Source organism: Carettochelys insculpta, chromosome 1 (assembly GCF_033958435.1).
Source record: "Carettochelys insculpta isolate YL-2023 chromosome 1, ASM3395843v1, whole genome shotgun sequence".
Taxonomy (NCBI): Eukaryota; Metazoa; Chordata; order Testudines; family Carettochelyidae; genus Carettochelys; species Carettochelys insculpta.
The window spans coordinates 19,739,127-19,753,151 of record NC_134137.1 but is presented as its reverse complement, the minus strand read 5'-3'; the positions used below and the strand labels follow the sequence as shown (position 1 = coordinate 19,753,151).

Genomic DNA, 14,025 nt, shown 5'->3' with positions numbered 1-14,025 from the left:
AATAATGTTATTAATTCCTGTCTGAAAATCTATAATGTGGTTTGCTTTTTCATTTAATGAAGTGTTCATAGCAGCTAGCATCGGCTTTGAATGGGGGTCCACAAATGGTTTTTGAGGGTGATTGTGGGTCTGCACTAGCAAAAAGGTTAGGAACCGCTGTTCTAGCAATCCAGATAGGATTTGTTTGTGTCTGCACACATGATGAACAATCCAGAGTTAAGGCTGAACATGCTGGTGCACAAGCTGTTGCATGCAAACACGTTTCATCTTTTCTGAAACCCCCAACAAATAAGTGCTTTTGAAGGTTCTGATGTTTGCACGTATCAGTGGACTTTTATGCAGGTGTGTCAACACTGCCTAGAAAATGTCTTTAGAACTTGCTACTTGCCAAGACGTGCAAAGTTATGCTAATCTGTGGCTGTATTTTGTTTCCACAGATTCTGTTATGTGACTCTTGTGATAGTGGATACCACACTGCCTGCCTTAGACCCCCATTGATGATAATCCCAGATGGAGAGTGGTTTTGCCCGCCTTGCCAACATGTATGGTTTCTAGTGGACTAATTTTCATCTCTGCTAGATGTGTAGTCATTGTTTAATTAACAAACTTTTCCTGGTAGCCCTTTTCTCAGTTAAACAATAGTAAGCTCTTATTTGGGATGCATTCCTTCAACCATAGCCTTGCTCTCTTAACCTAAACTAAGGTGTGAGTATAAATAAACTTTTCCTTGTGCTTTTTATTCATTTTTTTTTGCCTTTTATTATTAGTAGATGGCTATTGTACTACCTACGTATAGGCAGGAAAGGTTGCAAAGGTTTCACCAAGGACACTGTAGAATTGGAAATATTTATTCTTCTTGGGCTGTGTCTACACTAGCCCAAAACTTGGAAATGGCCATGCAAATGGCCATTTCAAAGTTTACTAATGAAGCGCTGAAATATATATTCAGCACCTCATTAGCATGCGGGCAGCCATGGCACTTCGAAATTGCTGCGGCTTGTCCAGACGAGGCTGCTTTTCGAAAGGACCCCGGCAACGTCAAAATCCCCTTATTCCTATCAGCAGTTGCCAGGGTCCTTTCAAAAAGGAGCCCTGTCTGGAAAAACTGCATGGCGGCGAGCCACAGCAATTTTGAAGTGCCGCGGCCGCTGGCATTCTAATGAGGCGCTGCATATGTATTTCAGCACTTCATTAGCAAACTTCGAAATGGCCATTTGCATGGTCATTTCAAAGTTTTGAGCTAGTGTAGATGTTGCCTTAGTTTTTCCTGTTTTAAAAAAAAAAGAAGGCCGACTGTTTTCAGCCTGACTAGGGAAAACTAACCATTGTGAAATGCAGCACCAGCAGGAAGGCAGTATCTCTGATTGAAACCCACTTCCCTCTCCAGACCTACTTACTCGGAACCTGGCTGGAACATGCTGCCAATTGCCTGTGACAAGCCAGCAGAAGCACACTTGTGATATGCCAGGCAATCTCTGCTAAGGACAAGTGCTGTCATTGCCTAGCAGCAGGCAAATTTCATTTCTTCCTCTAGGACTGGACACTACCATAAAATACTTCAGTGCAAATGTATGGATGGCCTTCACGTGCAGTAGTGCAATATGGTGAGGTCTGCAGGGTAGATGCCTAATTTTTGAGAGCCAGAATGTGATTAGTACCTTTCCTACTGCAGAAATTGGAGAAGAGTTAGGCATATTTATAGAGTCAGGCTGGTGGATCTCATACCCCATCTTAGGTTCCAAAACAGCTAGCTCACTTGGCATGTCACAAGGCAGGACTGCTACTATGCAAGAGGAGATCCTGCTCTGCAGGGTGGATTGATTTAAATAAAGACAATTTAAATCACAATTTATGTTACCAAAAAAAATCATTGATTTAAATAAAATTTTCCACCGGTAGTTCTTCACACATTTCTTCAAACAGTGGTTAAAATCTAAATCACACTGGCCATGTCTGCAATAGCCCAAATGGCCATTTCGCAGATTACTAATGAGGTGCTGAAATGCATATTCAGCACCTCATTAGCATGCCGGCAGCTGCAGCACTTCGAAAGTGCTGCTTTTCTCTGCCACGTGGCTCATCCACACAGGGTCCTTTTCAAAAGGACCCCGCCAACTTCGAAATCCCCTTATTCCTGTGAGCTGATAGGAATAAGGGGATTTCAAAGTTGGTGGGGTCCTTTTGAAAAGAAGCCCTGTTTGGACGAGCCACGTGACAGCAAAAAGCGGCAATTTCAAAGTGCAGTGGTTGCCGGCATGCTAATGAGGCACTGAATATGTATTTTAGTGCCTCATTAGTAACCTTCAAAATGGCAATTTGCATGGCCAGTTCGAAGATTTGGGCTAGTGTAGACACGACCATTGCGTATGTGTGTATATAAATCAAATGAAATAAACTATTGCCCAGTTATCTTTCTGCTAACTATACAGATTTTAAAACAGAAAACAGGGAATGGTTTAGAAGTATTTTTACTCTAAACAATCATCTTTAATATGTGCACTGGGCAGACTGCTTTTGATGATAGATACTTCTCACCAGGAGGACTTAACTCTATAGTAAAACTTTTTGGAATTTATACTAAGTGTACATTACATTTAGGAAGACTAAACCTTCAGTGCATGTCCTATTCTTGCTGGTTGTTATTCCAGTAAAAGTAATACGGTGTTGCTATACCACCAAAGACGCCAGCAGAAATTAAATTAACATAATAAGTTTAGGCACTATACAGAGAAATTCAAAGAAAACTAGGAATTTCGTTTGAAATATTCTACATCATGAATTAATGTCTGAATAAACTGATTTATGAAGGTATCTTGTTTTGCAAAAAACTAATACTGTGTTATCCCCGCCCCCTAGAAATTACTCTGTGAGAAGTTAGAAGAACAGTTGCAAGATCTGGATGTTGTATTGAAAAAGAAGGAGCGGGCGGAGCGAAGGTACTGAAATATAATTGGTTGTGTTCACAAACAGCTCACAGTGAGTTGCTAGGCAAAGAGGTGGATGTAATTGATCGAGTATTAAATAGAACTGGTTAAGTGTGTTAATGAGACCTTAAGCTGATAAGCTTGTTTTTGATCAATACCCATGAACTTCCCATTAATCAGGAAGTTTACTGCTGGCAGCAAACCTGGAGAAGCTTATAGGAAGGTAAAACAGAAGTGTCTAGTAAGATGAGACGATGGTGTTTACTAAGGTTCAGTCATGCCTTCTAGACATGGTTTGGTCCTGCCTACACTTGCAGTTAAATAATTTCCAGCACTGGTTTATGTGCATCATTTTCTAACAGTCAGTAAGGTGTAAATTTCGTGGGGTAGGCAAGTTCTGAATCACCTGACTTGGCTACAGAAGTTTTTTTCTATAATATGCCTTACAGAATCCAGTTGCCTTTTTCACCTAGATTAGTCTGAAACTTCCTCTACCCTACAGGATCACAAAAATGCAAGTTACAGTGGCTCAAGTAACCAGTTCTAGCTTGAGATGGAGCACTCTGTCCATTCTTTTAGGTGACAAATCTGAGGAACTCACTCAGATTGAAGTGACATTAGAGAAGGTTTTGGAGTTAATTGATAAGCTGAATAGTAACAAGTCTCCAGGACCAGACGGCATTCACCCAAGGGTTCTGAAAGAACTCAAATGTGAAATTGCGGAGTTCTTAACAGTGGTTTGTAACCTATCCTTTAAATCCACTTTGGTACCAAATGACTGGAAGACGGCCAATATAACACCAATATTTAAAAAAGGCTCTAGAGGAGACCCTGGCAATTATAGACCGATAAGTTTAACATCAGTACCAGGCAAATTAGTAGAAACACTAGTAAAGAATAAAATTGCAAGGCACGTAGAAGAGCACGAATTGTTGGGCAAAAGTCAGCATGGTTTCTGCAGAGGGAAGTCGTGTCTAACTAATCTATTAGAATTCTTTGAAGGGGTTAATAAACATGCGGACAAGGGGCACCCAGTGGACATAATATACCTAGATTTCCAGAAAGCCTTTGACACGGTCCCACACCAAAGGCTTTTATGTAAATTAGGTGGTCATGGGATAGGAGGAAAGATCCTTTCATGGATCGGGAATTGGTTAAAAGACAGAAAACAAAGGGTGGGAATAAATGGTAAATTTTCACAATGGAGGAGGGTAACTAGTGGTGTTCCCCAGGGGTCAGTCCTGGGACCGATCCTGTTCAACTTGTTCATCAATGATCTAGAAAATGAGATAAGCAGTGAGGTGGCCAAGTTTGCAGATGACACCAAGTTGTTCAGGACAGTCAAAAGCAAAAGGGATTGTGAAGAACTACAAAAAGATCTCAGCAAACTGAGTGATTGGGCAGCAAAATGGCAAATGAAATTTAATGTGGGTAAGTGTAAGGTAATGCATGTTGGAAAAAATAACCCAAATTACACGTACTACATGATGGGGTCAAATTTAGCTACGACAGATCAGGAAAGGGATCTTGGAATTATAGTGGATAGTTCTCTGAAGACATCCACGCAGTGTGCAGCGGCAGTTAGTAAGGCAAATAGGATGTTAGGAATTATTAAAAAAGGGATCGATAATAAGACAAAAGATATCATACTTCCCCTATATAAAACTGTGGTACGCCCACATCTTCAGTACTGCGTGCAGATGTGGTCTCCTCACCTCAAAAAAGATATATTGGCATTAAAAAAGGTTCAGAAAAGGGCGACTAAGATGATTAGGGGCTTGGAACAGGTCCCATATGGGGAGAGGCTAGAGAGACTGGGACTTTTCAGTTTGGAAAAGAGGCGATTGAGGGGCGATATGATAGAGGTATATAAAATCATGAATGGTGTGGAGAAAGTGAATATAGAAAAGTTATTTACCTTTTCCCATAATACAAGAACTAGGGGACACCAAATGAAATTGATGGGTAGTAGGTTCAAAACTAATAAAAGGAAATTTTTCTTCACACAGCGCACAGTCAACCTGTGGAACTCCTTGCCCGAGGAGGCTGTGAAGGCCAGGACTCTATTAGGGTTTAAAAAAGAGCTTGATAAATTTTTGCAGGTTAGGTCCATAAATGGCTATGAGCCAGGGATAAAGTATGGTGCCCCTAGCCTTCAGAACAAGGGCAGGAGATGGATGGCAGGAGATAAATCACTTGATCATTGTCTTCTGTTCTCCTTCTCTGGGGCACCTGGCATTGGCTACCGTCGGCAGATGGGATGCTGGGCTGGATGGACCTTTGGTCTGACCCAGTATGGCCATTCTTATGTTCTTATGTTCTAGCCATTATCCCAGTTAGTGTAAATCAATACTCTATGTCCACAAACAAACTTTCCTCCTCCTACTGTATTATGTATAGCAGTCACACAGTTCCCATCACAGATACCTGAAATGAGTTTGTGAGTTGCAGTCCAGTGTTGGGAGAAGTGCAGTATTTCAGCATGCCTTTAAAAATCTTCTTTAACATATATGCAATAAATATATTTTGATTCTCTTTTTATTTACAATATTGTATGTGTTACAAGTGAAAGCCATGTCTTTTTGTTTTGTCTATTTTCATAAAAGAGTTTTTCTATTGAAGTTATGTTAATTCAACTTAACATTTGAAATTTTAAAAGATGGGAAGTAGAGAAAAGTTAAGGTTCTTAACTATTCCACACCGCTAATGTATAGTATTTTTCTGTACAAAATGTTCAAGTAGCACGCGCTGCGCTATATCACTGCTGTCAGACTTGTCTTCAGCAATGCCGGTTTGTCTTGCTTTTTAAATTTGCAGCTGAAATGTTGTGTTGTTGTAGGTTTTGTAATTGTTACAGAACAGCACACGGTTCATGTGTTACATCTTTTTTGTATGGTTAAAACTGCTATAAGAACAAATGTTCATCAGCCTGACCTTCTAGCTAAAATTATCTCCTTTCCTGGTCTACAGATGATTTTTAATTCCTTTTGAAGCATCTGTTGGTAGGAGAGGCAGGATAGTAAACTTGATGGCACAGTTTTGATCTGGCAGGAGTCTAGTGGTGGCTGATGCTGGTTACGGGTGAAGAGGGTGAGACTCATACTGCAGTGGTGTTGGAAAAAGTCTGGGGTCTTGGTTTCTTTCACAGAACAAGTACAGTTCTCAACTAAAATGGGAAAGTAGATGTTAATTTGATGCACAAAAGTAAAGAGCTGTGAAGAGCTCAACCTTGTCAACCTCTGTTAACTCTCAAGGTTTTTAGTCTCTTTCTGTTTGGTGGAAAGAGAATCCCCTGAAGGAACTGAGGCTCTCACTAAGTACAATGGTCTGATCCTTTGTATCACTGCAGTGACATTGCTGACTCTCCTTATTTTGACTATTTTCCATACAATCCAGGGTTTCGCATGGCAGTGTTCAAGGTCTTCATTCAAACTGATTCAGTTGTCTAGTAATACGTCAATATTTTCCCAAAATGGCAGTTTATGACTAACTTACTTTTAATGAAGACTGTTGACTCTGTTGTTTCAATGACAGGTGCGACAAAAATGGAGTCTTGAGACAGAATCTTCTTCTTCTGTTCCAGGCTTACTGAATTTCAAGTTTTTATTTATACACCTATAAATGTGTATAACCATGTTCTGACACCAGGTGGAAGCAGAGGTCACTGAAGATTTTGCTTGATACTATTTTGTATTTAAATCAGGTGTTCTCAAACCTTTTTTTAGAGTGTACAGTGCTTTTTATTATCTCTTGGGACTGCTTTCCTGTTCATGGTCACCTCTTCACCTATGCCCAGTCTCATGGATTGCTTCCTCTCCTTAGAGGGTGTCATGTGCTGTACCTTTGGCAACTGCTGCCATTAGTTGCACAGAAAAGTAGTAGTATAAGATAATGTGTATCTGGGTTCTTTTAGTGTGGTTTGTCAGTTAGAGATAAGGAAAGCCAGTGCATCTCCATTGCAGGCAATTTGAGAACTGCTGGTTTAAATGTTGAGATTTCATTTGTTCCTTGTTGGTAAGGAAGGTACATGTTATTTCATCTGCCTGTCTAATTTAAGACCTTTGCTACATTCCAGGCCCATCTTTAATGCTTTACTTTAATCCCCTAATTTCCTAAATAATCTGACCATCAAAATTAGGAACAGCACTTCAGAACCTCTCCAGTAAAACTTGCTTGAATTTTACTTTTCATTCCCTTGTTGTACTTAATTTTTTGCTTCATAGTAGAAAGTGGAAGAAGCAATGAATCCCACTACAGAAGGAAATTTGATTATTATTATTATTATAGCTTTTACATTTGTGTTCTCGTTAGCAGCATCTTGTCTTGCATTGAGATTATTTTTCATGCATTTTAATTAAATCTGCTAGACAAGTGAAGCAATTTTCTCTCTACTTGCCTAGATCTCATAGCACTCAGATGGAGAGAAAGTTTCTTTTTGATTTATAAGGTTAGGGAACTGGCACTAGGCTAGAAAAGTAAGTACTTTCAAATAAAGCAAAACATATCAATACAGGTGTAAAATTGTGACAGCATGCAGCCTTATTACAAAGCTTTAGGAGAACTATTCAAAATCCAGTTTACTATTCTGTGAACATTATTTTGAAAACAAAATTTGTGGCTTTTACTTAGGAAAATGATGAGATAAATAAATATGGAGCTGTACCTATCTCATAGAGCTGGAAGCACCTTCAGAGGTCATTGAATCCAGTCTCCTGCACTCACAGCAGGACCTGTTGCCATCCCTGACAGATTTTTTTTGTTAATGTATTTGCCCCAGATCTCTAAATGGCCTCTCAAGTACTAAGCTCACAATCCTGGGTTTAGCAGGCCAATGCTCAAACCACTGAGTTATCCTTCCCCCTCAGATCTTTTTCTGCAGTTGGTTCATTAGAAGGATATTGAGAAAAGGCAGTCCCGTTGAGTGTCCTGTCACAAGAACATTTGAAAATCTTGATCTGCTACCAGATAAATGCAAACATTAGGAAATACATTTTCTTGGATGCTTTCAGCTGTATACATTTCTGTATGCTCCTTACTAATACGCACAAATTTAAAATGAATGTGTATATCAGGTATTTGATGCGTGTGAACAGATAGGTACATATACAGTGCCTGCAAATGTGATTTGGACTTGCAAGCTTTATGTGGTTCTAATTGATAATATATCCATCAAGATTCTGTTTCATCTGAGAAGAACACATAAGCCTAGCACTTTGGTCTTCATTCTTGCTTTCTAGTTCAACAATACAGAAGGAACCTCAGAGTTACGAACACCTCAGGAATAGATGTTTTTCATAACTCTGAAGTGTTCATAACTCTTGAATAGAATTGTTCTTTCAGACGTTTATAACGGATCACAGATTTAATACACTTTGAAATTTAGCATGAAGAAGAAAAATGCTGTTTTGAATCATCTGAATGTAAACGAAACAAGCTCAGAAACTGTTTTATTATCTTGTCAAAGCTTTTTTTAAACTTTACCTTTTTCAGTAGTTTACATTTAACACAGTATTCTACCATATATGGTTATTTTATTTTATTTTATTTTATCTCTGCTGCCTGATTGCATTCTTCCAGTTCCAAATTAGATGTGTGGTTTATTGTTTTTAACTTTGGTTTCTACGGTATTAATGCTTCGTGCAATATTGTAGTGTGGGGATGAAGAACTACTATTAGGTAACATCTAATTTATTCTCTTCCAGTTTATAACTGCTTTCTACAGTATATGTATTAGCACATAATATGATCCAGTCAAGATTTAAATTCTTCAAGAGATGTGGCTTCTCTTAGGATACTATTCCACTGCATAATGAATCTGTTTTTCTAGATATTCAACAGTTTCTAAATTTTCCTTAATTTTTGATCTGTTGCTGTTAGTTACATTCCCTTGTACCACAGTTAACCTATTTTTCTCCTTTCTTGGTGTCTGTACCTGTCAGATACTTGTGATTGATTGAAATGTTTACAAAGTAACCAGTTCACATGTAAAGGAAATTGTGATCCTTAAAGGCCTAGCAAGTAATCCCTAGTAATTATAATCAAAGCGTTGAATCTTAATATTTTGCAGTTAGGCAACTCATAGGGTTGCTTCTGCCAATCTCAAGAAAAGCTTCAAATATAGATTAGAGCAGTGTTTTAAATTTTATGAAAAAGCATCTTGTCAATTATTTTTAATTTTCTTTCTCTCGTAAGGAAAGAGCGATTGGTGTATGTGGGCATCAGTATTGAGAACATCATCCCGCCACAGGTAAGCGTTCTGTTCTTTCATTTCCTAAATGTGTTTGCCGCGGTAAGTTACTTATTTCCTAAGATTTGCAGCATACATTAAAGCAGCGGTTCCCAAACTTTTCAGCATCACACCCCCTCTTTTGATTTTTGAGAAACCTTCAGCCCCCCCGCCTCTTCTTTACAATCATCCAACCCCCCTTTTAACAAAAAATTTAATTTGTAATTTAAAATAAACACAAAAACTTGATATAAAAATGTTATTTAAAATTGAAAACAAGCACAAATAGTTTTTCTTGGCCTCTTGTGGGCCACCAGAGCTAACTGCGACAGCCGCCTGCCCGACTGAGACCTGCACTACCAGAGCTGCCTGCCCGAGCTCTGTGACGCCAAGGCCTGCCAGCCACCTGCCCGCCCACTGGCTGCCTAAGCCCTGCCCTGCTGGGACCAGCTGCCTACCCACTAGCCGCCTGCCTCAGCCATGGGCCAGGTACCCGAGCCGCCCACCCAAGCCCCACGCTGCCCGGGCCAGCCGCCCACCTGCCTTCCTGAGCTGCTCGAGTACTGCGCTGCCGAGGCCAGCCACCTGAGACCCGTGTTGCTGAGGCCAGCCACCTGCCTGCCAGCCCAAGCCCAAGCCCAAGCCCAAGCCCTGCGCTGCTGGGGCCAGCCACCCACCTGCCAGCCTGAGCTGCCCAAGCCCTGTGCTGCTGGGCCCAGCTGCTAGCCTGAGCCCAAGCCACCTGAACCCTGTGATGCTGGGGCCAGCTGCCCAAACACTGTGAGTTCCACAGGCTGGCTGGCCACCTGATCACCTCTCATCACACAAAGCCAGGCACCACCAGCCCCCGCCCCCCCATCCGCTTTTATCCTATCACCCTCACCTGAGCCAGGTACCCCCAGCATCTCATCTAATCCCATTCTCTTCCTCCCCCACCCAACCCACACTCACTAATCTTTGCAGAAGGCAGCTAGCTCCATGTGGGTCTTTGCCAGCTGCCTGCTTTTTATAGCAGCTGTGCCAGGTCACCCACATAAAATGGCAGGGGCTGAGAGCTGAAAGCAAAGGCCAGCTCTTTCTTCAGGTGGGGAGGGAATGATGGGGGGATGCTGGGTCACCTCACACCCTGCACCCTGGAATTTCTTCACACCCCCCCCCCCAGGGTAGCATGACCCCCAGTTTGGGAAACCATGCTTTAAAGGAAACTGTCAACATTGCTTTGATTCAGAATTTTACATTTGGTAAGCACATGCTTATGCTCTTTGCTGGAGCAGGGACTAAATACAATTTAGTGCTCTGTATTGTAATTTGCTCTTTTGTGTGTTGATAATTAAAATAATTTGAATCCGTGTAATATGGCTAGCTTGAGGAAAAATTGTCTGGGCTGCTCCAAAGAGTGACTCCACAATGATGTTGCTTTCTGGGCATTAGTACTCAACAGTCTCTGTGTGGTCATAGGGAACAGACACTCAAATGTTAGGCGTGGCAAATAAATTAATTAACAGGTAGATGATCATAAATTCAGTGGCTCACCTTTTGGGTGGTGAGAGTGTAAGGAATAGACAAGGATATTAGTTGCTGTTGCTTTCTTCTGGGATGGAGAAAATCTGTTCAGAGTTTAAAAGCTAACATCCTTGTGAACAGTGCTACATAAAATGCCCCACAGGCAATTAAGACATTATTTACCTTTTAAAATTCTGATTATTTCTTTCTCGATATTTGATAGAGGAAGCAACGAAGGGTCCTGTGGCACCTTATAGACTAACAGAAAAGTTTAGAGCATGAGCTTTCGTGAGTTAACTCACTTCTTCAGATGCTGCATCTGAAGAAGTGAGTTAACTCACGAAAGCTCATGCTCTAAACTTTTCTGTTAGTCTATAAGGTGCCACAGGACCCTTCGTTGCTGCTACAGATCCAGACTAACACGGCTACCCCTCTGATACTTGATAGAGGAAGTCAGTTATACACCCCCAATGACATTTTCTTGTCTTCTTTTCAAACCTATACTGTTGAAGAAAGGAGGAGCTCTTCATTTTTGGTGCCAATGTACTTTGATATGTAGGGACATCCTGAGAGAAACTAGGTGCTGTCTGAAGTTCACTTATTTTGCAAAAAGCCTACAATAACAGTGTTTTGGTTTTGGTTTTTATATTCACAAAAGTCAGAACTTTCAAAGCTTTGGTGCCAATAGCATGCATAACTTCTCTTAGCTACGAGAGATCAGGAAAGGGATCTTGGAGTTATAGTGGATAGTTCTCTGAAGACATCCACGCAGTGTGCAGCGGCAGTTAGTAAAGCAAATAGGATGTTAGGAATTATTAAAAAAGGGATAGATAATAAGACAAAAGATATCATACTTCCCCTTTATAAAACTATGGTACGCCCACATCTTGAGTACTGCGTGCAGATGTGGTCTCCTCACCTCAAAAAAGATATATTGGCATTAGAAAAGGTTCAGAAAAGGGCAACTAAGATGATTAGGGGTTTGGAACGGGTCCCATATGGGGAGAGGCTAGAGAGACTGGGACTTTTCAGTCTGGAAAAGAGGCGATTGAGGGACGATATGATAGAGGTATATAAAATCATGAATGGTGTAGAGAAAGTGAATATAGAGAAATTATTTACCTTTTTCCATAATACAAGAACTAGGGGACACCAAATGAAATTGATGGGTAGTAGGTTCAAAACTAATAAAAGGAAATTTTTCTTCACACAGCGCACAGTCAACCTGTGGAACTCCTTGCCGGAGGAGGCTGTGAAGGCCAGGACTCTATTAGGGTTTAAAAAAGAGCTCGATAAATTTTTGCAGGTTAGGTCCATAAATGGCTATTAGCCAGGGGTAAAGTATGGTGCCCTAGCCTTCAGTACAAGGGCAGGAGATGGATGGCAGGAGATAAATCACTTGATCATTGTCTTCTGTTCTCCTTCTCTGGGGCACCTGGCACTGGCCACTGTCGGCAGACGGGATACTGGGCTGGATGGACCTTTGGTCTGACCCAGTATGGCCATTCTTATGTTCTTATGCTGTTGGTAGGAACTTAGTGGATATTGTATTAACTGTCTTAATACAAGTGTACATTGTGAGTTACAGCTGCTGAAGGAACTGTATTATTTGTTGCAAAAGCCTTGCTTTTGTGTCTATAAGGTTTCAGCCAGAATGTTGTAGCAAAAGTTTATTGACCTTTTTTTTAAAAACAAAAAAAAAAGAATGGGAAAAAAATGGCAGATCTTGGGCTTTTCCCCTCAAATTCATTTCCAAGTGGTTTTTTTTCCTTGTGACTTCCTGACAGATGATTTAATCCATGCCCAGTAAACTTAAACATTTAAACTTATTCTAACAATAAAAATCAGGTGGACTTTCAAACTCTGACAGCTTTTCTCCCTCCACACTTGGATAACTGAAATATGTCTCAGTGGGATTTTAACAGACTTAAAAGAATAAAACACCACAAACCTTTTTCTTCCCCAAAAAACAAACCACCATTACACCCCTTGATAAAAACAAAAATTCAACCCAAAAGTCAATTTTTGTTGAAAAGTAAGGTTCTGCAATAATAACGTTGTAGAGTTAAAGCCTGTCCAAAGGGGGACTGAAACTGTACCTCAAAAAGGTATGCACTGAGTGGGGACATAATATGGATCTTTTTCTCCAGAACTGTCAGTTATCTAGAGAAGTACTATCAGCATAATATCAGAGAGGTATCTGTGTTAGTCTGTATTTTTGAGAACAAGAAGTCCTGTGGCACCTTATAGAATATCTATTAGTTTATAGCTGTGTCTACACGTGCACGCTACTTCGAAGTAGCGGCACTAACTTCGAAATAGCACCCGTCGCGGCTACACGCGTCGGGCGCTATTTCGAAGTTAACTTCGACGTTAGGCGGCGAGACGTCGAAGTCGTTAACCTCATGAGGGGATCGGAATAGCGCCCTACTTCGACGTTCAACGTCGAAGTAGGGACCGTGTAGATGATCCGCGTCCCGCAACATCGAAATTGTGGGGTCCTCCATGGCAGCCATCAGTTGGGGGGTTGAGAGACGCTGTCTCTCCAGCCCGTGCGGGGCTCTGTGGTCACCGTGTGCAGCAGCCCTTAGCCCAGGGCTTCTGGCTGTTGCTGCTGCAGCGGGGGATTCATGCTGCATGCACAGGGTCTGCAACTCGTTGTCGGCTCTGTGTATCTTGTGCTGTTTAGTGCAAGTGTGTCTGGGAGGGGCCCTTTAAGGGAGCGGCTGGCTGTTGAGTCCGCCCTGTGACCCTGTCTGCAGCTGTGCCTGGCACCCTTATTTCGATGTGTGCTACTGTGGCGTGTAGACGTTCCCTCGCTGCGCCTATTTCGATGTGGTGCTGCGCAACGTCGATGTTGAACATCGACGTTGCCAGACCTGGAGGACGTGTAGACGTTATTCATCGAAATAGCCTATTTCGATGTCGCCACATCGAAATAGGCTACTTCGATGTAGGCTTCACGTGTAGACGTAGCCAATAAGGTGCCACAGGACTTCTTGTTGTTCTATCAGCATACTAGTACACACACAAAAAAAATCCCAGCTTAGAATGGCTTGCAAACACTTATTGGCGAAGACTTGTTCACCTGTAGCATGGACTAGGCCTGACATGTCATCTCAACTAGACAAACAGTGACACTCTAGTTACTGGAATCTACATCCTCATCTTATTATGTATAGTACAGGTTGAAGCTCTCTAATCCGGCACCCTCAGGACCTGATCAGTGCTGGACAAGAGAATTTGCTGGACCATGGGAGGTCAATATTCTGTAGCAGCATTATCAACATTTCCACTGCTTACTGGGCTCTTAGAGGACATTTAGAGGTAAATTACAGCTAAATAACAGCACAGAACACTGAGAGCCAGAAA

The 14,025-nt window shown here is 41.3% G+C and overlaps 1 protein-coding gene across 3 annotated transcripts in view; it reads left to right on the top strand.

Annotated features, from left to right (window-relative positions):
- RSF1 (remodeling and spacing factor 1) overlaps positions 1–14,025 on the top strand; it is a 138,440-nt gene that overhangs the window by 87,208 nt on the left and 37,207 nt on the right. For all 3 annotated transcript variants that reach the window (XR_012643116.1, XM_074983104.1, XM_074983123.1), the window contains 3 exons: positions 438–542; positions 2,857–2,936; positions 9,117–9,171. Coding sequence is in view for 2 of the 3 variants with exons in the window: in XM_074983104.1 (XP_074839205.1) it covers positions 438–542; positions 2,857–2,936; positions 9,117–9,171 (240 nt within the window). In the remaining variant the exon portion in view is untranslated. The remainder of the gene's footprint in view (positions 1–437; positions 543–2,856; positions 2,937–9,116; positions 9,172–14,025) is intronic.